At 40.0% G+C, this 26,581-nt stretch overlaps 1 protein-coding gene across 2 annotated transcripts in view; it reads left to right on the forward strand.

Annotated features, from left to right (window-relative positions):
* Positions 1 to 26,581, forward strand: part of VAV3 (vav guanine nucleotide exchange factor 3) — a 433,329-nt gene that overhangs the window by 85,636 nt on the left and 321,112 nt on the right. For both annotated transcript variants that reach the window (XM_027536347.1, XM_027536346.1), the window contains exon 2: positions 4,834 to 4,950. In XM_027536347.1, coding sequence (XP_027392148.1) covers positions 4,834 to 4,950 — 117 coding nt within the window. The remainder of the gene's footprint in view (positions 1 to 4,833; positions 4,951 to 26,581) is intronic.

Below are 26,581 nucleotides of genomic sequence, written 5' to 3' on the forward strand. Positions count from 1 at the left end.
TGGACTCTTCTAAAATCAGTGTCATGGAAATAAAAAAAAAGAAAAACTTTTAGATTAAAAATACTGCAAAAAATAAAATATAATGGATAAAATTGAATTGGACCCTAGACTAGGTGTGTGTTTGGGGAAGCAGTTTAAAAAGACATTGGGTAGGCAATTGATGAAATTTGGATATGGGATGGATATGGAATAATATGGAATTATTGTTAATTTTCTGAGGCCCATAGCGGTATTATACATATTTAGGAAAGTGTCCTTATTCCTAGCAAATGCATGCAGGGTTATTTACGATTGAAGTGCCATGATGTCTGAACTTATTTTCACATACAAATTTTTATGAATAAATAGAGAAATGGCTGGCACACAAAAGCCCCTATGGCAGTATGTTATAGTTGTTGAGTAAAAGGAATATTCATTGTACTGTTCTTTCAATTCTTCTTTAGGTTTGAAATAAAAAAAGAAAAAATTAAAAACCAAAAAAACTGGAAAGGAAAGAGTTCAACATAGGAAAACAAAGCAAAAGTCTGGGGTGGGTGGGCTGGCAGGCCCAGCTCTATCCAGGGCTTCTGTGATGACATTAGGGCCTGCTTCCTCCATCCCTCAACTTTGTTCTGCACTTGCACAGAGCCATTAGCAGAAGTGTGATCCTAGTGTTACTAGCCAGTTTGGTGGTAACTATGAAAATCTCCAGCCGCGATTAATAGAGAAGCTTGTTTTATTCATTTTCAGTATCCCCAGTGTCTGGAACATTGTAGGCATTCAAAAACTGTTGACTGAAAAAATACATAAATAAAAGGGTGACCAAACTTGATGACTGCCTGGAAATGCAGAGCGTACCGGTGATTTTCTTCAAATCCAGTAAATATTTGTGGAATTAAATTATTTAAGGGGCAAATAAGGTTAAGATTGATTTCAGAAGTCAGGGAAAGTTCTGTTTTTAAATAATCTCTTGTAATGCATTCAGTAATGACTGTATTTCTTTTCTTTTTTGCTTTCAGTAATAGTTTTCTGAATTAATGATCAAAGCCCTTGAATGGAGCTCTACTGTAGTTTTTCCGACACGGGGGAAATTTTGAGTTTGGTGCGAAATCTTCAGAGGGTAGCATGTGCAATTATGCTTTGTTCCTTGGTGAGCTATGAGTTGGGCACTTAATTATGTAAAAAATATTGCAAGAGCGCCGTTGCATAATCCTCAAGAGAGTAATTATTGTCTATCTTGGCAGAATGTAAGGCTTTTAATCTGTAAATAAGCAATTCTATGTGGAAGAGCTACATGCAGAGTGATTCTGTGTCATAAAGGTCTCTTATGAATTTTTAAAAATGAAAGCAGTAACTGAATGTGCAGATTGGCTGCTGCTTTTGTGCTTCAAAGGGTTTATGATGTTTCCCCTGTGGTTTTAACCCCTCCTGAAATATTTAAGCCTCAAGAAGGATTCCTGTAAAGGGTAAAACTATGTCTGGGTTAAGCCCATGCAAAACCTGAATGTTTCCAAAGTAGAAAAAGTAAAATGTGCTTTCTGGAAATTAAAAAACAAACCAAGATGGAAAACAAAAACAAAATAAAATGTTGACAGTGCTTAAAAAAAAAAAAAAAAAAGCAAAGATGCAATAATAGGCTAATAGATTTCTCAACTATTGGAGGTTAATAACTTTCTTTTTAATGTGTGCCATTGCAGCTATTTCCGAAATTCACTTTCGGAGTATGTGTGTCCTTTGCTTAGTTGGATCTGAATCTTAGATGCTGAAAGTAAATTCTGTTGGTTGTTTAAGTTGTGATGGTGGCTGCCTTACCTCTTGTCCCTGTTGGTGTCGATGAGCTGAGTGTGTTCTCCAGGGTCAGCTTCTGTGCCTGAGCATCAGACCCTTTTCCTTTGCCCACTCAAGGACTTCATTTGGGTGACTGTGCCTCTCCCTTTCTAGAAACACGTTGTAAACAGCTTCCATTGTTAAAAAGCCCTTCCTTGACCTGTCTTTCTTGCTTACTACCTCCTCAATCCTCTGTTTTCTTGTGCAGCAAAACTCCTCAGAATCTATTGATACATTCTGTCTTTACTTTCTGTCTTCCTATTGTGTCTTGAAGCTGCTCCATACAGCATTTCCCCACCCCTATCTTCCACATGGAACCTGCTTTTGTCAGGGTGCACCTGTTAGCATCATACAGCCAGATTTCAAGGAAAACATCTGGTCAAATCTTACTTGAGTAAAAGCAGCAGCTGACACAGATTATCACTCCTTCTTTCTAGAAACACCTTCTTTACTTGGCTTCAGGGAAAGCCTCTTTACTTGGTTGGTCTCCTTCATCACTGGTTCCCTCTTTCTAAGCCCCTTTGCAGGCTCCTTTTCTTTTCCTGATCTAAGATGACCTGACCCCAGATCCTTTCTTCTCCTCTTCTTTCTCTCAAAGTCATCTCAGATGATATCATGGTTAAAAATGTTTTGTATACTCCAAAGACTTTCAGGTTTATGTCTGAAGCACACACCTGTGCCCTGAACTCCAGATCCGTATATCCAGTTGTCTGCTGCCCCATGTTCCATGCATGACTAATAGGCATCTCCAGTTTAAGTCAAAATTGAACACCTCATCTTCCCATGGGTGTCTCTCAGCCAGATTATTGTGATAGCTTCCTATCCAGTGTTACTCTCTCTAACCTTGCTCTAAACCCTTTTGATCTGTATTAAAAAAAAAAAAAAAAAGCTCTGAAAAAAGAGCAGTAGAAACTGCTGTAGTCCAGGAGGAGATGGAACAGTAGCTGGATTGGGTGTTAGAACAGAAAAGGGAAAAGAGAGAGGGTTATTGGATAGAGGAATGGCAAAGTTCAAGCATAGAGGCAGGAATGAGCATGGAGTAACGAGCACCAAGGAGGAGACCAGCCTGATTGCATAGTGGGGCACATAACAGAGGACCTTAAAAGCTCAGGTGAGAAGTTTGTACTTGATAGGTCTGTGCATATTTTGAATAAAAGAGAGGGGCCTGTTTACAAACTTACAACTGAAACTTTAGCACCATGCTGTTCATTATGACAGCAACTGACCACATATGACTGTGGAGCACTTGAAATGGGGCTCGTCTGAACGGAGATATGCTAGGAATTCCCTGGTGGTCCAGTGGTTAGGATCCTTTCACTGCCAAGAGCATGGGTTCAATCCTTTTTTGGGGAACTAAGATCCCACAAACCATGTAGCACAACCCCTCCCCCCACAAAAAATAACAACTGAATTGAGATATGCTATAAGTATACAATACATATTAGTTTTCAAAGACTTAGTACCAAAACTACCAAAACTAATTTTGTTTAAATGTTTTATATTGATCATTTGTTGAATAGTAGTATTAGTATTTTTAATATAGAGTTAAGTATTATTAGAAAACAAATAAGCTACAAGGATATAGTGTACAGAACACAGAATATAGCCAACAAACTTTAAATAGAGTATAATCTATAAAAAATTTGAATCAGTATGTTATACACCTGAAAACTAATATAATATTGTTAATCAACTATACTTCAATAAAATCTTTTTAAAAGAAAGAAAAAAGAACCCTTTAAAATATCAGATCAAATCCCAGTTCTGTCCCAAAGTATCCAGTGACTTCCCATCTCAGTCAGAGTAAAAGCCTGTCCAGCAGGATCCTTTTTCATCTGACTTCACTGCCTTTCCAGCTCACCTCCTGCCTTTCTCTTTGTCATCCATTCTGCTCTGTTCATCTTGGCCCCTTCCTCAGACATAACCTCAGAAACTTCCACCTCAGGACCTTGACATAGGATGCTACTTAAGGCTGAATACTCTGTCCTATAATTCTGCATGGTTGCTCCTTCCCCACCTTCACAGCTTCCCTGCTTATCCATCCTCTTCCCACCAACTCCTTCTCTAACCATCTCACTGAGGCTCCCTCCACCCATCCCAGCACTCCTGATCCCTTCTCCTGGCTTTAGTTTTCTCTATTGCACTTACCATCATGAAAAAATAAACATAGTTACTTTTTTGTTTTTGTTGCTGAGTTGGTTCTTGTCTCCTCTTATTTGACTGTAAGTACAGATGGTGACTGCAGCCATGAAATTAAAAGACGCTTACTCCTTGGAAGGAAAGTTATGACCAACCTAGATAGCATATTCAAAAGCAGAGACATTACTTTGCCAACAAAGGTCCGTCTAGTCAAGGCTGTGGTTTTTCCTGTGGTCATGTATGGATGTGAGAGTTGGACTGTGAAGAAGGCTGAGCGCCGAAGAATTGATGCTTTTGAGCTGTGGTGTTGGAAAAGACTCTTGAGAGTCCCTGGGACTGCAAGGAGATCCAACCAGTCCATTCTGAAGGAGATCAGTCCTGGGTGTTCTTTGGAAGAAATGATGCTAAAGCTGAAACTCCAGTACTTTGGCCACCTCATGCAAGGAGTTGACTCATTGGAAAAGACTCTGATGCTGGGAGGGCCTGGGGGCAAGAGAAGAATGGGATGACAGAGGATGAGATGAGATGAGTTCACTCACTGACTCGATGGACTTGAGTCTGAGTTAACTCCGGGAGTTGGTGATGGACAGGGAGGCCTGGTGTGCTGTGATTCATGGGGTCGCAAAGAATCGGACATGACTGAGCGACTGATCTGATCTGATCTGATCTGATCGTGAGGGCAGACTTTTGTCTACCTTGTTCACCGCTGTGTCACGGTGCCTGGGAGAGAGTGGGTAATCATTAAATATTGCCGACAGGGTAACGGAAAACACCAGCAAGAGCAGATGGATTCTTGCTTGGTATTTCCTCAGCATTCTGGGTGTGACAGAGGATAGGTAGCATTTAGAATGATTCACTATATACTAATAGCTATTTCCCATTCCTCAGTTTCTCTGTTTGAAGAACATAAGGACATTCCTCACGGCCTGTTGTGAGACGTTTGGAATGAGAAAGAGTGAACTGTTCGAGGCATTTGACCTGTTTGATGTCCGTGACTTCGGAAAGGTAATTACTTTTTATTTTTTAATGTATTTTTAAACTTGAGAACACATTATCAAATACTGTTGTTTATCTTGAAGTAGGACATGTGACTGAAGTGGTGTGGGCATTATGTAGTTAAATTTTACATATAGGTGGCTTAGCCAAAAAAAAAAAAAAGAACAAATGTACAAATGATAGTAGAATTATTATTATTATTGTTTTTTTTTATTTAAAGCAGTACAAGGGAAATCTTTTATCCAGATATAACTTTTCCTGTTGGTTATCTCAGAAAGCAGGATTACTGTTTTCCTTCTTTTAGATAGTTTGCTGGGCCGTCATAACTGAGGACCAGTATTCTTTCCTTCCAGACTTCTCCGAAACTGAAGGACACCTAACATTTGGAAGCTGAGAATATTCTGTTGTCTGTCTTGACACTTGGGTCAGTGACTTGCAGAGGACATGCAATTACTGAAATGTCTGAGGCTGTTGAATAACTGTTGTTGCCTTGATTTCAGCAGATACATGTTAGATTTTTAGATTTCAGTGGTATTTGTCATGTATAGATTGGTTCTTTTTTCCTTTTCTTTTGTAATTGGTGGAAAACTGCTTTACAATGTTGTGTTGATTTCCGCTGTACAGCAGTGCAAATCAGTCGTAATCATCTATATATTCCCTTGTTCTTGAGCCTCTCTCCCCTCCCCCCACCCATGCGTCTGGGTCATCAGAGCGTCAACCGGGGCTTCCTGTGGTATATAGCAGCTTCCCAGTAGCTGTTTTATACATGAGAGTGTACATATGTCAGTGCTACTTTCCTCAGATCTTCCCGCACTTACCTTCCCCCACTGTGTCCGCAAGTCCATTCGCTACTAGGTGTAAATTGGTTTTAATATTTGCTCTTATTGTATGTACACCAAGCATTTGTGTATAATAGTTGACAACCTTTCAAAAGAATGGAAAGAAAAAGGATAGGAATCATCCTATCAAGTTACATTCATTTATTTTGAAGTGATTAAGCATAAGGGCAGTTAGGTAACCCCTGTTGATGTAATTGCATTATGAAAATACAGAAGCAGGGAAAAACCTAAACAATACTGAGAAATTTGCTCTTACTCTGATAATTCACATGCTAGTATCTCATCAAAAGGCTGTTTGAGAGTGGTACTTCCTTTGATTTTTACATTGTAGTATTTGATTATAAAATAAAAACCAAGCAGCAGATTGGTTTGCTTGGCAATGGGAATAAATAGTACAAAGTTGAAACAGAAATGTAAGAAATTTAATGCTGACATGCAGCAAATATCGGAAAGCCCCCCTGTCCAGGGAGAGAGAGGGCTTGGGTTTGCTCTTGGTCACTTTGTGATCTTCTGAACGTCAGCAGTCTCCTTCATCATCAGGCCACCTGCCCGCTTAGTAGTCTGTGCAAAAGGAAATAGGTATAAGGACATGGTTTCTAGAATTCCTCTTTTCTCTGGCCAGCTGTGATTTAGTTGTCTTGAGGTCCAGCAGTGTGTTAGAGGATGACGTATGATGACAGTTATAAGGAACTGAAAGCAAAGGCTCCTTTTGTAAAGAGGTGGTGGCACGTTTGTCTTTAGCCATGAAGATGGAGAGAAATCAGATAGAACACCTGGTGAAGTGGGTAGTTCTGTAGTTTGTTTGCCCCAGAAAAATGCCTTATCAGTTTATAAAGATATCTTTTGCTATTCTTATTTTTTTTAATCTTCTTCTGTTTTCCTTTATTTTCTTCCTCTTTTTTGGGGAAATGAAAAATGAAAATGAATTGGGGAAATGAAAAATGAAAGAAAAGTCTTGACTTTTAAAAGATTTTCAGAAAGTCAGTCTTTTTTTTTTTTTGGCATTTGCACAAACAGAAATGGTGTTGACAAAGACTGGGAAGTCATAAAAATTGTTTAGAAATGCATGGCTTTGTTTTAGTGGAATAATGTTGCACACTAGATTAATTAGACAATGCAAGCTTTGTAGGAGAGCTAAGGTTATAGAAAGTTAAATGTAAAGGAATTAACCATATGTTTTTCAAGCATTATTATAGTTCTTACTTTTTAAAATATTTTGGCAGTGATAAGTCTGAAGCAGAATTAAACTTGAGGTTGCAGATGAGAACTTATTCCTATGTTTACCATTTTAAAATCACATACAATTTTTCTACTGCCAAGATTCATGCAACTGTTGTTTCAGAACTGTTATTTAAGCTAAATAAATCACTGAAAGTTCAAGAATTTAAGGGATTGTTCAATAATTTACCAGTATTACTACTATTAGACATTATTATTCTAAGCAAAACCACCAATGCCACCACTTACTGAACGCTTTGGATGTAGCAGGTATCTTTCCAATCTTCAAATACATTTTTTAACCTTCATGTGAGGTGTAAGCACCTGTACTATTTTCCTCCTTGTACAGATGAGCAAACCTGTGTCTGAAATCCACATTTCATCTGGTAGAGTTCTGAGCAGTGGTTTGCCCCCAGATATGAATGGTTCTCCACTGCTGCACAGGAGAACAAATCTTCCCGGAGCCAGTACCCTGGCCGGCACTGTCCTAAGTGCTTTGCAGGTATAAACTAATTCTCATATCAATCCCGCTGTGAAAATACAGGGCTTTCCCAATGGCTCAGTGGATAAATAATCCGCCAGCAATGCAGAAGACATAGGAGACATAGATTCAATCCCTGGGTCGGGAAGATCCCTTGAGGAAGAAATGGCAACCCACTCCAGTATTTTTGCCTGAAAAATCCCATGCACAGAGGAGCCTGGCAGGCTGCAGTCCAAAGGTTCCCAAAGAGTCAGGCACGACTGAGTGACTCAGCACACAATAAATATGAAGTTCCTATTACTATACCCATTTGCAGATCCTAGATTTTAAGTGGTGAAACTTGGACAGTTGATGAAGTTTAACATCTTTAAGAAACATGAATAGAGGGTTAATTTAGAGACAAAGTAATTTCTTGTATTGTGGTTATCAATTTTAACAGGATTTAGACAGGTTAGTTTGTGTCTCTCTGTTCCTTGAAGTGTGATTAAAATTTTTCATTAACATAAAAAATCTCTTTCTGTGTGCTTCCTGTCTACCTTCATTCATACTAATAGTGAATCTAGGATCCATGCGTGTTTGGTACCTTTTCACCTAGAAATGTATTAATTGCAATAACAGTACCTATTGTTTTTTTGTTTTTTGTTTTTTTTTTAATAGCATTTTGAAGCTTGAGGATTGCTTCAGATCACTGAGCTTATTTGATTCTCATAATAGTCTTGGTGAAGGAAGGAAGCAAATGTTCCGGCTTTTCCAATAAGGAAACTGGCGGGTGGGGAGGTTAAATAGTGATTTCAAGGTTGCTTTACTTGGGGATCGAGCAAGATCTGGAGCTCAGAATTCTGACTTCCCAGCCTTCTGCTTTTCTTGTTTGTGCCTATATCTTGGGTCTCAGTGCTGTGCTGATGCTTGCCTAAGGAAAAGGATGAACTCACAGGAGAAAAACCAAAGGAACGTATTAAATAAAAAAGCACAAGCACTTTGTCACTTGGAATTAATTATGCTTTATCTTTAGAAAGAGAGGAATCATTTAAGATACTGCATGAGTTCTAGATTTAGGATACCGGGTGTGTTCACATGAATAAGTAATTTTCCTTTTCGCTTATGAGATAGTGAAGAGCATACATTTTGGGTACTCTAGAGGGGCTTATGATAATTTAGCCTTTCAGCATTACCTTTAATTTCTAGTATTGAGCTCTTAACTCACTGAAAATAGAGTATTAGTTCAAACTTACATGTCAACAAAAATTAGAATAGTTCTGAACACTTTCAGTACATTGGTTATAAAATCACACAGGGCTGTACAATGAGTTGAGTAACTTGAACTCATTCATGAGTCAGCAGAGAGAGGTCTTAAGGTTCATTCTGACTTTGAGGGTTGTTAAATATAGTTGGCTCTTGAATAGCAAGGGTTTGAACTACTTGGGTCCACTTACAGCAGATTATTTTCAGTAAGTACTACACGACCTATGTTGGTTGAATCCACAGGTGCAGAATTGTGGATATGGAGGAAACGTGTATATGGAGGGCTGACTGTAAATTCGACTGTGGTGAGGGTCTGTGCCCTGACAACCCCCTCCCCACTGTTGTTCAAGGGTCAGCTGTGCTGAACAAGGTTCCTGTCAGAGGTAGAGTCCTGGCCTGAGCCTGCTGAGTCTTCTTTCTGCTCTCAGGTTGGCGGAGCTTATGTGCCCTGGTGGTTCAGAGAGTAAAGAATCTGCCTGCAATGTGGGAGACCTGGGTTCAATCCCTGAGTCAGGAATATCCCCTGGAGAAGGAAAGGGCAACCCTCTTCAGTATTCTTGCCTAGAGAATTCCAGGGACAGAGGAGCCTGGTGGGCTGCAGTCCATAGGGTCACTAAGAGTTGGACACGACTGAGCGACTAACACTTTCACTTTTCACCACCTATTTCTGCCTATGTTTATGTGTTTTTGTGAAAAGTTATTTACTTTCTTTTTAAAAAGATTGGATCCTTCTCTGGCTTTCTAGTAACAGCAAGAAAAAAAAAAGTAAATTTTGTTAGTTGACACCTTTGCTTCAGAAATGTTATTTAAAAAATCCTTTCTCCCCAGGAATGTTAGAAATTATTAATTATATTATTTTTTATGTTGCAACAGGATCTGTAAACTGGCTCACTTCCATGCTACATATAACGGATTTTCAGTTCCTCTGTTCAGATTGTCATTTTCTGATGAACACTTTTGTTGTTTGGAAATATCTCCTACTGAGCTGTCTGTTGGCACATTTATAATGCGGAAACACATGGGATTTTTCTTTAATGAGACCATTTCTAGTGAGTAACAGAAATCAGGCGGCTGCTGCTGTCCACATGAGTGATGAAGTCAGTTCCTTCCCTTGACAGCTCTGGGTGGATATAAGGGCCTGCTTCCCTCTACCCACAGATGTCACGTCTGTTGTTTCAAGTGTTATAAAGCACCTGGCAAGTGTAAGGTGATAAGTTTTCTTGAATCACAGAATCACACTGGCTGAAGGTGGTTCCAGTTGATTTTAATAGTGATAGGGTAGTTTCTGTATGTTCAAGTTTAGGACAGGCACTTTCTATAGGAATTTAGAGCATTAGCTTAAGGGTGGGTTGGGGATTCAGGTTTAAAAATTATTGAGAAAAGGTAGTGTCATATTTTTGTAGAAGAATGTTGTTTCTGAATTGGATTGCAGTTTGCATTCTGGTTACATTCTGTATAATATCTGATCTTGTGCAAGGCTACTTAACCTATTTGAGCTTCAGTTTCCTTATCTATGAAGATAATGGTGACCTCCTTCAAAAGGTCCCGTGCACACACTGCTGCACTCAATTGCCCCTGACCCTGCACCAGGCCACCACTGACCCATGCCTCTGCCAGAGACTCCTGGACAGTCACAGGCAAGTCTGGGTCAGTCTCTTGTGGGGTCACTGCTCCTTTCTCCTGGGTCCTGGTGTGCATGAGGTTTTGTTTGTGCCCTCCAAGAGTCTGTTTCCCCAGTCCTTACCTGCCTCCTGAGAAATCTGTATGCAGGTCAAGAAGCAACAGTTAGAATTGGACATAGAACCACAGACTGGTTCCAAATCCGGAAAGGAGTATGTCAAGGCTGCACATATTGTCGCCCTGCATATTAACTTATATGCAGAGTACATCATATGAAATGCCAGGCTGGATGAAGCACAAGCTGGAATCAAGATTGCCAGGACAAATATCAGTAACCTCAGATATGCAGATGACACCACACTTATAGCAGAAAGAGAAGAAGAACTAAAGAGCCTCTTGATGAAAGTGAAAGGAGAGTGAAAAAGTTGGCTTAAAACTCAACATTCAGAAAACTAAGATCATGGCATCCGGTCCCATCACTTCATGGCAAATAGATGGGGAAACAATGGAAACAGTGAGAGACTTTATTTTTCTGAGCTCCAAAACCACTGCAGATGGTGATTGCAGCCATGAAATTAAAAGACACCTGCTTCTTGGAAGAAAAGCTATGGCCAACCTAGGCAGCTTTTAAAAAGCAGAGACATTACTTTGCCAACAAAGGTCCATCTAGTCAAAGCTATGGTTTTTCTGGTAGTCATGTATGGATGTGAGACTTGGACTATAAAGAAAGCTGAGTGCTGAAGAACTGATGCTTTTTAACTGTGGTGTTGGAGAAGACTCTTGAGAGTCCCTTGGTCTTCAAGGATATCCAACCAGTCCATCCTAAAGGAAATCAGTCCTGAATATTCACTGGAAGAACTGAAGCTGAAGCTCCAATACTTGGCCACCTGATGCAAAGAACTGATTCATTGGAAAAGACTGTGATGCTGGGAAAGATTGAAGGTGGGAGTAGGGGACAACAGAGGATGAGATGGTTGGATGGCATCACCGACTTAATGGACATGAGTTTGAGTAAGCTCCGGGAGTTGGTGATGGACAGGGAAACCTGGAGTGCTGTGGTCCATGGGGTCACAAAGAGTTAGACACGACTGAATGAATGAACTGAACTTCCTGATCTATAAATTGAGTTTAGGTGAGAAATGAAATGATATATGTTAAGTGCTTAAAAACAGTATCTCGGTCCAAAGTATGCAGTACTCAGTAAATATTAGCTGTTCTTACTCTTATTGTTACTATTATTACAACTATCATTACTAGTGTTAATGGGTTTCAGATTCAATAGTAAACACAGGGATGGAATTTTTTTTTCTGTTTTTTAAAAAGCATATTTGTTTTAATTTGAAGGACAATTGCTTACAATATTGTGTTGGTTTCTACCATACATCAACAGGAATCAGCCGTAGGTATACATATGTCCCCTCCCTCTTAAACCTCCCTCCCACCTCTCACCCCATCTCTGCACTCTCAGTTGGAATTGTGAATGCAAGAATTAGTGATATTGGAGGAGCAATATTAGTGAATAAACTCTGTTCTTTCTACTGTGGTATAGTGTTAATATATTTCATCCTGCATGGCTGTCTTTCTCCCTCCTTCTGTGGCGTCAGGTCTTATTTGAGAAACCACCCTTTTTCCTTTTCTGATCATGTAGCTTGGGTGGTTTAATCAGTTAGACTATCCCATCCTTTTGGCCGTAGTGATGAGTTCAGGGATGGGGCAAGTCACTCAGTTTAGACCTGTATCATGTGTTGTGTTGAGACATTGGCAGGACCAGCTTTGTTTTGCTCTCTGCCTGCCACAGAAAAGTGTGGATACGAGGCTTGGAGGAGCTGCAACCATCTGGGAACCACATGAACTTTCAAAACAAACCCAGTTCAGAGAGAGCAGAGCTAAGGAGGATCCTAGTGGCATCATGTGAGCCTGCACTCGTGCTGTGCCCCGAGACAGGTACATGTATCTGGATTTTTCTGTGACATGAGCCAAAATAGTCTTCCTTTTTTTTTTTCTTATTCCTCAGGCCTGCTTTCTTTAGTTCTTTCAACCAGGAGTGAGAGAAATATACTCTTAACTACCACACAATTGTATTCATCTTGTATGCTAGCAAGGTAATGCTCCAAGTCCTTCAAGCTAGGCTCAACAGAATGTGGACCGAGAGCTTCCAGATGTTCAAGTTAGATTTAGGAAAGGCAGAGGAATCAGAGATCAAATTGCCAACATCCATTGGATCATAGAAAAAGCAAAAGAATTCTAGAAAAACATCCGTTTCTGCTTCTTTGACTATGCCAAAGCCTTTGATTGTGTGGATCACAAAAAACTGTGGAAAATTCTTAAAGAGATGGGAATACCAGACCACCTTACTTGCCTCTTGAAAATCGTGTATGCAGGTCAAGAAGTAACAGTTAGAACCGAACATGAAACAATGGACTGGTTCCAAATTGGGAAAGGAGTGTGTCAAGGCTGTATAATGTTACCCTGCTTATTTAACTTGTATGCAGAGTACATAATAGGAAATGCCAGGCTGGATGATGCACAAGCTGGAATCAAGATTTCTTGGAGAAATATCAATAACCTCAGATATGCAGATGACACTACCTTATGGCAGAAAGCAAAGAGGAACTAAAGAGCCTCTTGAGGAAAGTGAAAGAGAAGAGTGAAAAAGCTGGCCTAAAACAACATTCATATGGGTGTACCTATGGCTGACAAAGGTCCATATAGTCAAAGCTATGATTTTTCCAATAGTCATGTACAGAAGTGAGAATTGGACCATAAAGAAGGCTGAGTGCCAAAGAATTGATGCTTTCAAACTGTGGTGCTGGAGAAGATGCTTGAGAGGCCCTTGGACTGCAAGGAGATCAAACCAGTCAATCCTAAAGGAAATCAAACATGAATGTTCATTTACTGATGCTGAAGCTCCAGTACTTTGGCCACCTAATGTGAAGAGCAAGCTCACTGGAAAAGACCCTGATGCTGGGAAGGATTGAGGGCAGGAGAAGAAGGGGGTAACAGAGGATAAGATGGTTGAATGGCATCACCCACTCAATAGAGCTGAGACTGAGCAATCTCCGGGACATAGTGAAGGACGGGGAAGCCTGGTGTGCTGCATTCCATGGGGTCACGGAGTCGGAAAGGACTGAGTGACTGAGCAACAACAATATCACCTGGTTGTGTTCGTCACATGATTTCAGTTGTGTAGATAGTTTACCCTTTCTTCTGTTACCAGCATTCCACACAACTTGGAAACCATTCTGTAGTGTCTACATCTTCCCTCATATACAGAAGGGAGATATGCAGACAGCCCTAGAACATCTCTGTTTTGTAGCATGTAAATAATTAAACAGAAGGACTGTCCCAATGTTGTGGTTAATGCTTTCTTTTCCTTACCAGTGACCTAAGGAGTATCATAGATACTCCTCAGGTTTGGAAGAGGCTCTGAGTCTTCAGACATCCTTCCCATGTTTGTCTATACTTTACAAGGTCAAGAAAATAGGCATGATGCCTCTGTAGATGAGAACTCTCATCCTCCTGAGGCCCTCCAGCTGAGTATATGTATATATATTTGGACCCTACAGAGTGATTTGAAGATAACCTTAAAACATCAGGGTAATAAAGACTTAAAGAGATTGTGAAACCCATCATCTGGAAGTGAATAGGGCTTAGAGATAATTATTAATTTGAAAACAAAACAAACTAGTCCAGAAAGTCAAACCCTGTAGGATTCTGTGTGACCACTTAGGTATCACTTCATTCTTCTAATTGTCAGTTTCCTCATCTATAAATGGGATCATTTCTGTCAAACAAAATTATTGTGAGAGTAGGGTTAATTGGTGTAAAATGTCTGGCATGTTTCTCAACAAATGATCAGTTGAATGAATGTCAGTCCATTCGGAAACTGGTAGTTTGGATAGATCATAGATCATTCACAGTTCTGATTGTGCATATGTGTAAAGTTAAAAAGATGAGTCGGCATTTTTTTGAAACTCTAGCTTGATTCTTTCTGGCTCAAATTATGATATACATATGTGAGTGTGTATGCACACATACAGTTATTTATAGCTTATGTTTTCCTGGAGTTTTGTTCTATGAATATGTTTCTTATGTGTGTGGTGTGTGTTTATGCATAGAGTTAGTTGAGAGATCTGTAATGACACTTTCACTGAAGATAGTTGATACCGTAACACTCATCACATTTTTTTTTCCTCTTCTCTATGATATAAATCAAATTAGCAGCTACATCAGGTTTAGGTTATAAAGTGATTTGGTTCTTCAGCACTTTAAATACATTGCCATTTAAAAATAAATTTGAGCTTACTGAGAAAACCAAGGAATACATAGTTAACTTGATGGAAAAAGGCTTTAAAATGATTGGTCTTGTAGAAATTGGCAACTATCTCTACTGTCTGCTTCAAGAGGCTTTATTGTACACTCCCATCCCCATAGATCATTGTCTTTGTAATGTGAGCTCAAATTTCTGTCCCATGTGTAATGCCTTATCATGTCTTATGAGAGTAGTTTTTCAGGCTGTGTCCTGTAAGTTTGTGTGTTTTTACTTTTTCAACCTTCCCATCCTGCCTTGCATATTTCAGGGTGTATATAGAAAGAAAGGTACGAGGACCTCTTCTTGCTCAGTCTGTACTGATAGCCCAGACCAGCTCTCAGCACTGTGCCTGGATGACTGGCTAATCTCCACATCTCCTTTCTCTCTTCAGTCGTGTGTGTGTGTGTGTGTGTGTGTGTGTGTGTGTGTGTGTGTATGTTAGGAAGCTCACCCTTCACAGTCTGGTTTCCATTGTATCCCAACACAATTAAACCTGATACTTGAATATCTGTAATGGTTGCCTACTGCCTATATATCTCCTGGCTTTCCCAGTTACAAGAAAATCCTTCCAAAGTCTCTTGAGCTTTTCTTGAGTGTGGGTGGCCTCAGGGACCTCACCTTGGTATGGTTTGAAAGATCCTTATTGGCTGGCTAGTGCATCCATGTAGATCAGCAACTAGAAACATTTTTTCTCATATCCCTATGTACCCAGCATGATTCATTTTGGTATTTAATTATAATCTCTCTTTCTAAATTATTTTTTTGAACTCCTACTCTAATTAGAAGTTTGACATTTCTCTCTTGAAGTATTTGCCATCCTAAATTATTCAGGAGTCTCTGGGGCTTTTGTGGGCCATTGGGCCCTATTCAGTATTGCTTTGGATCACCACGGGAAACTCAACTTTCAGTTGATGGCCTGCCAGCCTGGCACTATGAAGACAGGCCCTGTGTGGTGCTTTTCTCAGCTCTGATGCTGGCATGCCCTGCTCAGCAGCCCCTGCCCCACCCAAACCTGCTTCCAGCTGCCCCCCAGCATTCTCACCTCTGCATTGAGCCTGGCCAAGCCAGATTTCCCTATCTGTGCAGTGAGTTCTGTCCAAGAGCTGCTGATATATCCTTTCCTGCTAGTAGTCTTTGGGTCAGGGCTTCCTTATTCAGCCCCAAGGGGAGTACCAACTTTCATCCTCAGAACAGCATTCAGGATCTCTGGTCTCTGTCCTCCAAGGTGGCCCTGGACTTTTTCCTGAATATCAGCAAGCCTCCAGCAAACTCAGCCCAGCAGGGATACTGTGAAGAGTCAACCTCTGTCCACCCACAAAGACCTCCTTTTACCCCCTTCAGTAGATGGCTTGCCTGTATTACATGATGGAGGGAGAGCTTTCCAGTGATTCCTTCCTGAACAAAGAAAGCTTGTTCAAGAGCCTCATTTGGGTCTACTTAAACAGAGATGAGGAAATAGCTTTTAGCCTTGCCTAATGTGTATGTCGGATTGGCTATTAACAGTATTTCTGCATCATTTACAGTATTTTTCTCCTTTGTTTTTGGACAGAGCTGACTTTTTAAGCAACTTCAACCTATCTATTTCACTTCGATAGTATATTTCACAGGGGTCCTGAATACTAGGCAGGTTTCCTTATTCTTACAATCTATTAAGAACCTGAGCCATGCAAGTCTTATTCTTTATACCTTAGTGATTATTCAGGCTACATTTTTTTTTTTTTTGGTCTGCTTTCTAATTACTTTTGAGCCAGTTCAAAAAACTCTTCACTGTTTTTTAATCTTAATATAGTTAGAAACTTCTAGAACAGCATTTTCCAAGTAACCCCATTGTCCTGAGAACTGTTAATAGGCTGGGGTAAATATTCTTGTTTGATTAAGTATGGTAAACACTGCATCTTACATCATTCCTTTACATGTGGGATATAGCATAGTGGAGGCACTGGAAAGTCCTAAAGTGAGGAAAACAGTAAAAACTTTAACCTAGGATTTCTCAAATGTGTATGTAGGTAGCACTTTAGGCATCTTATGATCATGTCAAATTCACTATGTTTAAACTGGACTACTTTTCTTCCCTCTTCTGCTAAGTCACTTCAGTCGTGTCCGACTCTGTGCGACCCCATAGATGGCAGCCCATCAGGCTCCCCCGTCCCTGGGGTTCTCCAGGCAAGAACACTGGAGTGGGTTGCCATTTCTTTCTCCAATGAATGAAAGTGAAAAGTACAAGTGAAATCGCTCAGTCGTGTCTTACTCCCAGCGACCCCATGAACTGCAGCCCACCAAGCTCTTCCATCCAGGGGGTTTTCCAGGCAAGAGTACTGGAGTGGGGTGCCATTGCCTACTCCGTCTTCCCTCTTCTAACCTATTTCTATTTGGATACAGCTATTCCTTTGTTCACTCTGCCAGGAAGTAAACAGCTAAGGCCCTCATTACAGGGATTATTGAAATAGTCTCCCAGACCTGCCTTTAGGTTTGAATCATTACAGACTCATTTTCAGAGTAATATTACAAACATGCAAAGCTGATCATGTTGCTCAGGAGTTTAAAACTGGAGAGTGGGTCTCTGTTGCTTGTAACAGGGCAAAATACAAACCCCTTTAGGAACCGCACAAGGACATTCATGGTCAGGCCCCTTATCTGCCTTTCTAACCTTATTTCTTGCTTTCCTAGCCCCATTACCCTCCTTGTTTCAGTCCCACCAAATTATATAAGTTGCTTTCATTTTCCAAATTAATATTTTACTTTTTGGGGCTCCAAATCACTGCAGATGGTGACTGCAGCCATGAAATTAAAAGACGCTTACTCCTTGGAAGGAAAGTTATGATCAACCTAGATAGCATATTCAAAAGCAGAGACATTACTTTGCCAACAAAGGTCCGTCTAGCCAAGGCTATGGTTTTTCCTGTGGTCATGTATGGATGTGAGAGTTGCACTATGAAGAAAGCTGAGTGCTGAAGAATTGATGCTTTTGAACTGTGGTGTTGGAGAAGACTCTTGAGAGTCCCTTGGACTGCAAGGAGATCCAGCTAGTCATTGTGAAGGAGATCAGCCCTGGGATTTCTTTGGAAGGAATGATGCTAAAGCTGAAACTCCAGTACTTTGGCCACCTCATGCGAAGAGTTGACTCATTGGAAAAGACTCTGATGCTGGGAGGGACTGGGGGCAGGAGGAGAAGGGGACGACAGAGGATGAGATGGCTGGATGGCATCACCGACTCAATGGACATGAGTTTGAGTGAACTCCGGGAGTTGGTGATGGACAGGGAGGCCTGGTGTGCTACAATTCATGGGGTCGCAAAGAGTCGGATACGACTGAGCAACTGAACTGAACTGAACACTATTTTCTTTGCCTGGATTTCATTTCCCTTACCCTCTGATATCCAGTGACAGTTCAAAATCATACAGACACTGCTTTATCCAGACCTTGGACTTTTGTTGATTCTTGGATGTACTGAGTGCTCCTGGGCAGACTCTGCTGATTTGCTTTTGCCCATTCCCTCCATCCCGGCTGGACCTTCATCCTCCTTTTCTGTCCTAAAGAAGTGTGGCCTTGGCACATGAAATATATTCCCTTCCTCAGCTCCTGAGACTTTGAATTCAATTAAAGCTGGATTTTACCCTCCCCACCCGTAGCTCCCAGTGTGAAAAGGTTGCTCAGCTCCTCAGAGGCTCCATGTTTTGAACTGTACCATGGCCCAGATGGTGATCCCTACCTCACAGGATTGTAATGAGGAGTGTGAGTCAGAGTCTGTGGTAGGCAGTTGGCACAGTGTCAGGCAGAGGCTCAAAAAACTTCTCCTAAGCAATTCACCCATCATTCCTTCATTCTGCAAATAGCTGCATACTTCCTCTGCCCGCACGTGTCTAAGACAGGAGGGAAGGGGGCAGGGCACAGCCACTGAAGGACTGACACAGCCATTGAGGACACAACAAAAACTTACTAGAACCTACTAGGCCCAAGGTGGTGAAGATTTGACTTCCAGTGGACTTGAGCTGCGTTATTTGCTCACTGTAATACATTAGTTGTGTCATACACACCACAGGAACCAGGACATTTATGACAGACCATAAAAGGCCCAAAATTGGTAACCTAAGTCCTAGACATCCCCACTTTTTCCCCAAGTAGCTAGAATAATTTTCCCACTCTGGCTATGAAATTACCCAGCCCATTAAACTCAACACCTCTGCACCTCAGGGCACTCTTGCCTCCTGAGACAGATCCCATTCTGTCTACGGAATGTGTGTCTCTGCTTTCTCTTCACTGTGGCTTACTCTTTGTGAAGCCAAGGACCCTCCTATCCATCCCAAGGTCTTATGTCCTGAGACCTGGAACATGATCATTCTCTCATGCCTCATTTTTGTGTATCAGATCAGATCAGTCACTCAGTCGTGTCTGACTCTTTGCGACCCCATGAATCGCAGCATGCCAGGCCTCCCTGTCCATCACCAACTCCCAGAACCACAGTTCAAAAGCATCAGTTCTTCGGCTCTCAGCCTTCTTCATAGTCCAACTCTCACATTCATACATGACCACAGGAAAAACCATAGCCTTGACTAGACGGACCTTTGCTGGCAAAGTAATGTCTCTGCTTTTGAATATGCTATCTAGGTTGGACATAACTTTCCTTCCAAGGAGTAAGCGTCTTTTAATTTCATGGCTGTAGTCACCATCTGCAGTGATTTTGGAGCCCAAAAACATAAAGTCTGACACTGTTTCCACTGTTTCCCCATCTATTTGCCATGAAGTGATGGGACCGGATGCCATGACCTTCGTTTTCTGAATGTTGAGCTTTAAGCCAACTTTTTCACTCTCCACTTTCACTTTCATCAAGAGGCTTTTGAGTTCCTCTTCACTTTCTGCCATAAGGGTGGTGTCATCTGCATATCTGAGGTTATTGATATTTCTCCCAGCAATCTTGATTCCAGCTTGTGTTTCTTCCAGTCCAGCGTTTCTCATGATGTACTCTGCATATAAGTTAAATAAACAGGGTGACAATATACAGCCTTGATGAACTCCTTTTCCTATTTGGAACCAGTCTGTTGTTCCATGTCCAGTTCTAACTGTTGCTTCCTGACCTGCATACAGGTTTCTCAAGAAGCAGATCAGGTGGTCTGGTATTCCCATCTCTTGAAGAATTTTCCACAGTTTATTGTGATCCACACAGTCAAAGGCTTTGGCATAGTCAATAAAGCAGAAATAGATGTTTTTCTGGAACTCTCTTCCTTTTTCCATGATCCAGCGGATGTTGGCAATTTGATCTCTGGTTCCTCTGCCTTTTCTAAAACCAGCTTGAACATCTGGAAGTTCACGGTTCACATATTGCTGAAACCTGGCTTGGAGAATTTGAGCATTACTTTACTAGCGTGTGAGATGAGTGCAATTGTGCGGTACTTTGAGCATTCTTTGGCATTGCCTTTCTTTGTGATTGGAATGAAAACTGACCTTTTCCAGTCCTGTGGCCACTGCTGAGTTTTCCAAATTTGCTGGCATATTGAGTGCAACACTTTCACAGCATCATCTTTCAGGATTTGAAAGAGCTCCACTGGAATTCCATCACTTCCACTAGCTTTGTTCGTAGTCATGCTTTCTAAGTGATGCTTTCTAATTTTCTCGTATACTCTTTACAAAGGATATTAATAAATCTACTTCTCTCTAGCACTTTTCCTCTTTACATAATTCCTTCTGTGCTGAGACATGAAGAACCTGAGCTTCATTACTTCATTGTCACAGGGTTTGATATCATTACTCATTAGACTTCAGTAGGGCTGGGGGCTACATGCTCAAGTTCATGGAGTAGTTACTGTCTTCCATTTGGTGGAGATTTTTGCATCTGTAAAACAACTCAGGAAATGTGCATCAGATATTGTTATCTAGGTCCTTCAGAGAGGAGCTAAAGGAGCTTAAGGAGCCAGTGCTGCTTAACCAGTATGGACAGGTGGTTCCCTTCCCTGAAGATGCTATTTGAGTTCAAAAAACAAAACAAGTAAAGCATAAATAAACAAGATAACTATGCCCAGTGATAAGTGCCATTAGGAGATAAACAGAGTAAAATGATGGACCATTGGAGGAAGCTGTTATGAACCAAAGGAGAACCAAACTCGGGTCTGCTCACCTGTCCTCGGGCTAGTCTACTGACAGAGTTGTGGTGGAGGAAAGTGCAGCGTTTATTGCAGGTTGTCAAGCAAAGAGTCCTGGCAGCTAGTGGTCAGAACACTCTGAATTCCTCAATAGTTTTCAGGAAAGTGTTTTTTAAGTGCATAGTGAGGGAGGGGAGTCCCAGGGCTGTGCACAGTTCTCTAATTGGTTGATGGTGTGGTAATAGGGTGGTGTCACAGGGTTTGACAACACTACTCTTTAGACTTCAGTAGGGCTGGGGGCTACATGCTCAAGTTTGTGGAGTAGTTACTGTCTTCCATTTGGTGGAGATTTTTGCATCAGATATTGTTATCTAGGTACTTTAGAGAGAGCAAAAGCAGAGGATGAGGGTAGGGGTCTTTCCCATGAAAGCCACATAGGGTCCTTCTTAGTTACAAAGCCACATTAGACAGGATGGAAAGAAGGACTTCTATGAAGCACTGAAGACCCTCTGGAAGAAGGATACCTGTTGTTCACACTGAGTTTTATGTAATTTATAAAGCACATTTTAACTGGATTCTAGTCCCCTTCCAGTCCTTTAACTTAACCTTTCCTCAAATCTAAAATCCCTTCTAATTCTAAAATGCCATTTATTGGTAAATTAATATGTTCACATAGTATTTCATAAAGTAATGTTTTGCTTTAATGATTCTTAGTTGTGTAATCCTCTCTGAAAACACCTAGGCTTAGGTTTTTGTTTTTTGTTAAGGTCTACTTTAATTTCAGTAAGGGTAAGGATAGAGAAGAGAGACTCCTGAGCTGCTCCTGGATGACTGGAGAGGAAGTAGAATTCTTTGCAAGAGGGAAACAGTGGAGCAGGAGCAGGTGCAACTCCTGCTGTGATGTGGGTTTAATGCAAGAGAATGCTAATGGAATTTCTTTATTTTTAAATTTTTATTCTTTTGAGGTATAGTTATTTGTGATACAACAAATCAACTGGTGTACAACTTCATGATTCACAAATTTTATTTATTTTTTTTCTTTTTAAATTTTATTTATTATTTTTTTAGAGGCTAATTACTTTACAATATTGTATTGGTTTTGCCATACATCAGCATGCATCCTCCACGGGTGTAGATGTGTTCCCCATCCTGAACCCCCTCCCACCTCCCTCCCTGTACCATCCCTCTGGGTCATCCCAGTGCACCAGCCCCAAGCATCCTGTATCCTGCATTGAACCTGGACTGGTGATTCGTTTCTTATATGATATTATATATGTTTCAATGCCATTCTCCCAAATCATCAAATTTTAAAGGTCATACTCGATTTATATTTATTATGAAATATTAAAAATCTAATGGCATTTCTGACTAACTTTCTGTAGATAAATTTTGTAATCCAGCAGGTATTTTGTGTGTCTTATTTTTCAAAGGTTTTTACTATATTTGACCATTTAAAAATTTCCCTATATTCCACTTTTGATTTTATTTGTACTTGCTGATTATCTAGTGGAGGTTTAGTCTCTGGTAGAACATTTAAAAACCTTTTGTGGTATCATGATTTCTTTCTTTTTTAAAAAAAATCTTATTGTAGGATAATTGCTTTACAATATTGTGCTGATTTCTGCCATACATCAACATGAATCAGCCACAGGTGTACTTTTGTCCCCTCCCTCTTGAACCTCCCTCCCATCTCCCACGCCATCCCACCCCTCTGGGTTGTCACAGAGACCTGGGTTGAGCTCCCTGTGTTATACAGCAAAAAAAAAAATTTTTTTTGTTATATAGCAAATTGCTACTGGCTATCTATTATATATATGGTAATGTATGTTTCCATGCTACTTTTTCAGTTCATCTCACCCTCTCCTTCTCCCACTCTGCTCACATGTCTGTCCTCTTTATCTGCCCTACAAATACGTTCATTAGTACCATCTTTCTAGATTCCATGTATGTACATTAATATATGATATTTGTCTTTCTCTTTCTGACTTTACTGTGTACAATAGACTCAAGGTTCATCTACCTCATTAGGACTGACTCAAATGCATTCTTTTTTTGTAGCTGAATAATATTCCATTATATATATGTACCACAATTTCTGTATCCATTCATCTGTTAATGGACATCTAGGTTGCTTCCATGTAAAGAATGAAACTAGAACACTTTCTAACACCATACACAAAAATAAACTCAAAATGGATGAAAGATTTAAATCCAAGGTCAGAAACTATAAAACTCTTAGAGGAAAACATAGGCAGTACACTTTTTGACATACATCACAGCAAGATCCCCTTTGACTCACACCTCCTAGAGTAATGGAAAGAAAAACAAAAGTAAACAAATGGGACTTAAAAGCTTTTGCACCGATTCTTTTTTTTTTTAATAGACAGGATTAAAAAACAACCCTCAGAATGAGAGGAAAAAATTGCAAGTGAAACAACTGACAATTAATCTCCAGAATATACAAGCAGCTCATGCAGCTCAATAGCAGAAAAACAAGCAATCCAATTGAAAAATGGACAGGAGACTGAAACAGACATTTCTCCAAAGAATACATGCAAGTGACCAACAAACACATGAAAAGGTACTCAACATCACTCATTAAAGAAATGCAAGTCAAAACTACGATGAGATATCACCTCACACTGGTCAGAATGGCTATTTATAGATTTAAAAATCTACAAATAATAAATGCTGGAGAGGATGTGGAGAAAAGGAAACCCTCTTGCATTGTTGGTGGGACTGTAAGTTGATACAGCCACTATGGAAGACAGTATGGAGATTCCTTAAAAAATTAGGGATAGAACTACCATATGAGCCAAGAATCCCACTACTGGGCATACACCTTGAGAAAACCATAATTACAAGGGATGTGTGTACCCTAGTGTCTGTTGCAGAACATTTTACAATAGCTAGGTCATGATTTCTTTTAAATATTAAATTTATTTTTTTGTAATAAGCTTTCATGGAAAAGTGTATTTCCAGGGCTATGGCAAATGCATGCTGATTCATTTTCACATATTCACATTCCTGTTCCTAGCTTAGCTATTGGGCCATATGCTGTCTTATTTGTGTTCAGAGGTCCTTAACCCTGTCACATTGGTTTAGAAGTCAGGAACAGTTTTTGCAAGTTATATATGGAGTTCATTGAGTCTAAGTTTGCTTTCAAGAAATTATTATTGTGAGTATTACAGTTGAGAAATCCACAAGGAGAATTGGTTAACCCCAGTGCATGATATTAAAATAGCCAATTTACTGGTCTATACAAGCAGCAGTGATGTAGAACTCTTGGCCTTTAGTCCTTAACTGAGTCCATGTAGCTCCTATAAACAGGATCCTCTAGGAAAGGAGAATGTCACTTTACATCTTGATTTCTCCCAGTTTTTTAATGGCTTGTGCTCATCTGTAGAAATGAGCTATCCCTGCTCAGTGAGTGGAGTGGTGGGGGGCAGGATGGCGGGATGGATGCTTTCATCTGTACAGGATTAGCAGAGGAAGTGCGCATTGGGAGCGTGATGAACACCAGAAGATGCAGGAAGCACTGCTTGGCAGTCACTGCAGCTGTGTGGCGCCCGGCCACGCAAGCTTCCTCTGGACGTTTTAGTTTCTGAGTCACTTGTTTTCCTTTGGAGGACTGCACTGGAGAAATATTAATGGAACGTAGGCCTTTCTCTGGTTTGCCTCAGTTATAGTGCCCTCTGGATGGGAAAATCCTCTGAATCAATGTAGTGTTCGAGGAGAAGATCCCCTGGGGTAGGAAATGGCAACCCACTTCAGTATTCTTGCCTGGAAAATTCCATGGTCAGAGGAGCCTGGTGGGCTACAGTCCGTGGGGCTGCAAAGAGTCGTACATGACTGAATATATACATGCACACAGGGTTGGGACGAGTCAATGCATAGAGCAGTCAAAAATCATCAGGTTAGAAAGAATGAATGGCATTTAAATCTTCTGGAGTGTTCTCCCTGACACTGTGTGCATGTGTCACACAATCTTTTTCTCTAAATATGCTTGGTGACCCTAGGAAGGCTTTATCTTGCTACTTTCATCCTATGTTTCTATGTAAATGGTATAGAATGATGCTTGCTGCTTCAGAGTGGGCAGGTAGCTTATAGATAATTTCTACTCTTGAGGTTGTCTTTTTAAAGTAGTTGCCTACTCATAATTCATCTTAGACGATGATCTTAGAGTGGTTGTATTATGTTATGGGAGGATATAGTGTACCATTTGTAGTGGTCAGTCTCGGTCAAGTTTTGATGACTGATAGCATTGGCGTTGAATTGGGTAAATCCAATTGGATTGGGTAGATTTCTGAAAAATGTTTATTACTTCCAGATGATAAAATACAGTTTCTCAGGGAGCTTGAAAATTTTGGAGCATTGTACTGAAACTACTATGAAATATAAAGGGAGATGATATTAATAAGCATTTGTTTAAAAAAGATCACTAATGCCTTTTCTCATTTGTTGTAACTTAGATTTTTTTTTTTTTTTTTGTAACTTAGATTTTGGTCAGTAGACTGCCCCTAAGATTTTCATAAGTAAATAGGTATTTAGGTAGATAAGTAAGCAATCAAACATATATATATATATATTATATCCTTTTTCCTATTCTGTTCTTGGCCTACAGTTTTACTCCCTTCTACAGATTTTTCCCTTCTTCTGTACATTTACTCTCTTCTAGAAATTGCCTAAGTGGCAATAGTTCCAGTTACAGATAATGAGCTACTTAGAAAATCATCACTAATGATAAATCATTATCTTCCTAAATTTTCTAGTCATTGATCTTGGAGCAGCATAGGATTAACTTACAAATGTTATGTAGAAAAATCCTTCAAATGTGTAAAGATTGTTTTCATGCTCCTCTCTTTTCTTCTTAAAACAAAATAAACATAATATCCTCAAGTCCTTCCTTTTGGTTTAAAACTTGCTCATGTTTAAGAATAAGTTGAGACATCTTACCACGACAGCAGTTATAAAACAGAGCAGTTAAAGATTAGAACATTGAAAGTTGAAAGAGATTAGAAGCTGTTTTGAGGAAGGAACACTATCATCATACTAACTAGTTTGAGGATTACATTTATCTCTCAGCTTATCTCTCAGCTATCCTGAAGTCAAGAAAACAAAAAATCCAATTAATTAAAAAAGTGAGCTTTTGAATTAGCCTTAAACCTTTATGCCTGTTGGAGTTTGGGAAAAGAAAAAAGCCCACAAATTAAAAAATATATATAGAAATAATCATTCATACAGAAATGTAGAAAGACCATGACAGTAACCCCTCATATATCCACTATTCAAAAGTTGTTAACATTTGACCATATTTGCTTTATCTAGTACTGTTATATGTACAGAACTTGCTATTTTTACTGAACCATTTCAAAGTAAATTATAGGTAAATATCATTCATTTGTCTCCTAAATACTTCATTTTATAGCTCCCTCTCTCTTTAGTTGCTAAGTCATGTCCGACTCTTGCGACCCCATGGACTATAGCCTGCCAGGCTCCTCTGTCCATGGGATTCTCCAGGCAAGAATACTGAAGTGGGTTGCTATTTCCGTCTCCAGGGGATCTTCCTGACCCAGGAATCGAACCCAGGTCTCCTGTATTGCAGGCTGATTCTTTACCAACCGAGCTATGAGGGAAGCCCTTATAGGATAAGGCTATTTTCCTATATATCCATAATAATCTTTATCACACATAATATAAATAATACTTCCCTAATGCCGCTAGACCATATCTCTCTTTATGTGTGGACCATACTCAAATTTCAAGTTATCCCTGAAATATCTTTTATAGATGGTTGATTTTTGAACCAGGATTGCATCAGTGTATTTAATTGTTGTCTTTTAAAGAAAAATGT

Source organism: Bos indicus x Bos taurus, chromosome 3, assembly GCF_003369695.1.
Source record: "Bos indicus x Bos taurus breed Angus x Brahman F1 hybrid chromosome 3, Bos_hybrid_MaternalHap_v2.0, whole genome shotgun sequence".
NCBI lineage: Eukaryota > Metazoa > Chordata > Mammalia > Artiodactyla > Bovidae > Bos > Bos indicus x Bos taurus.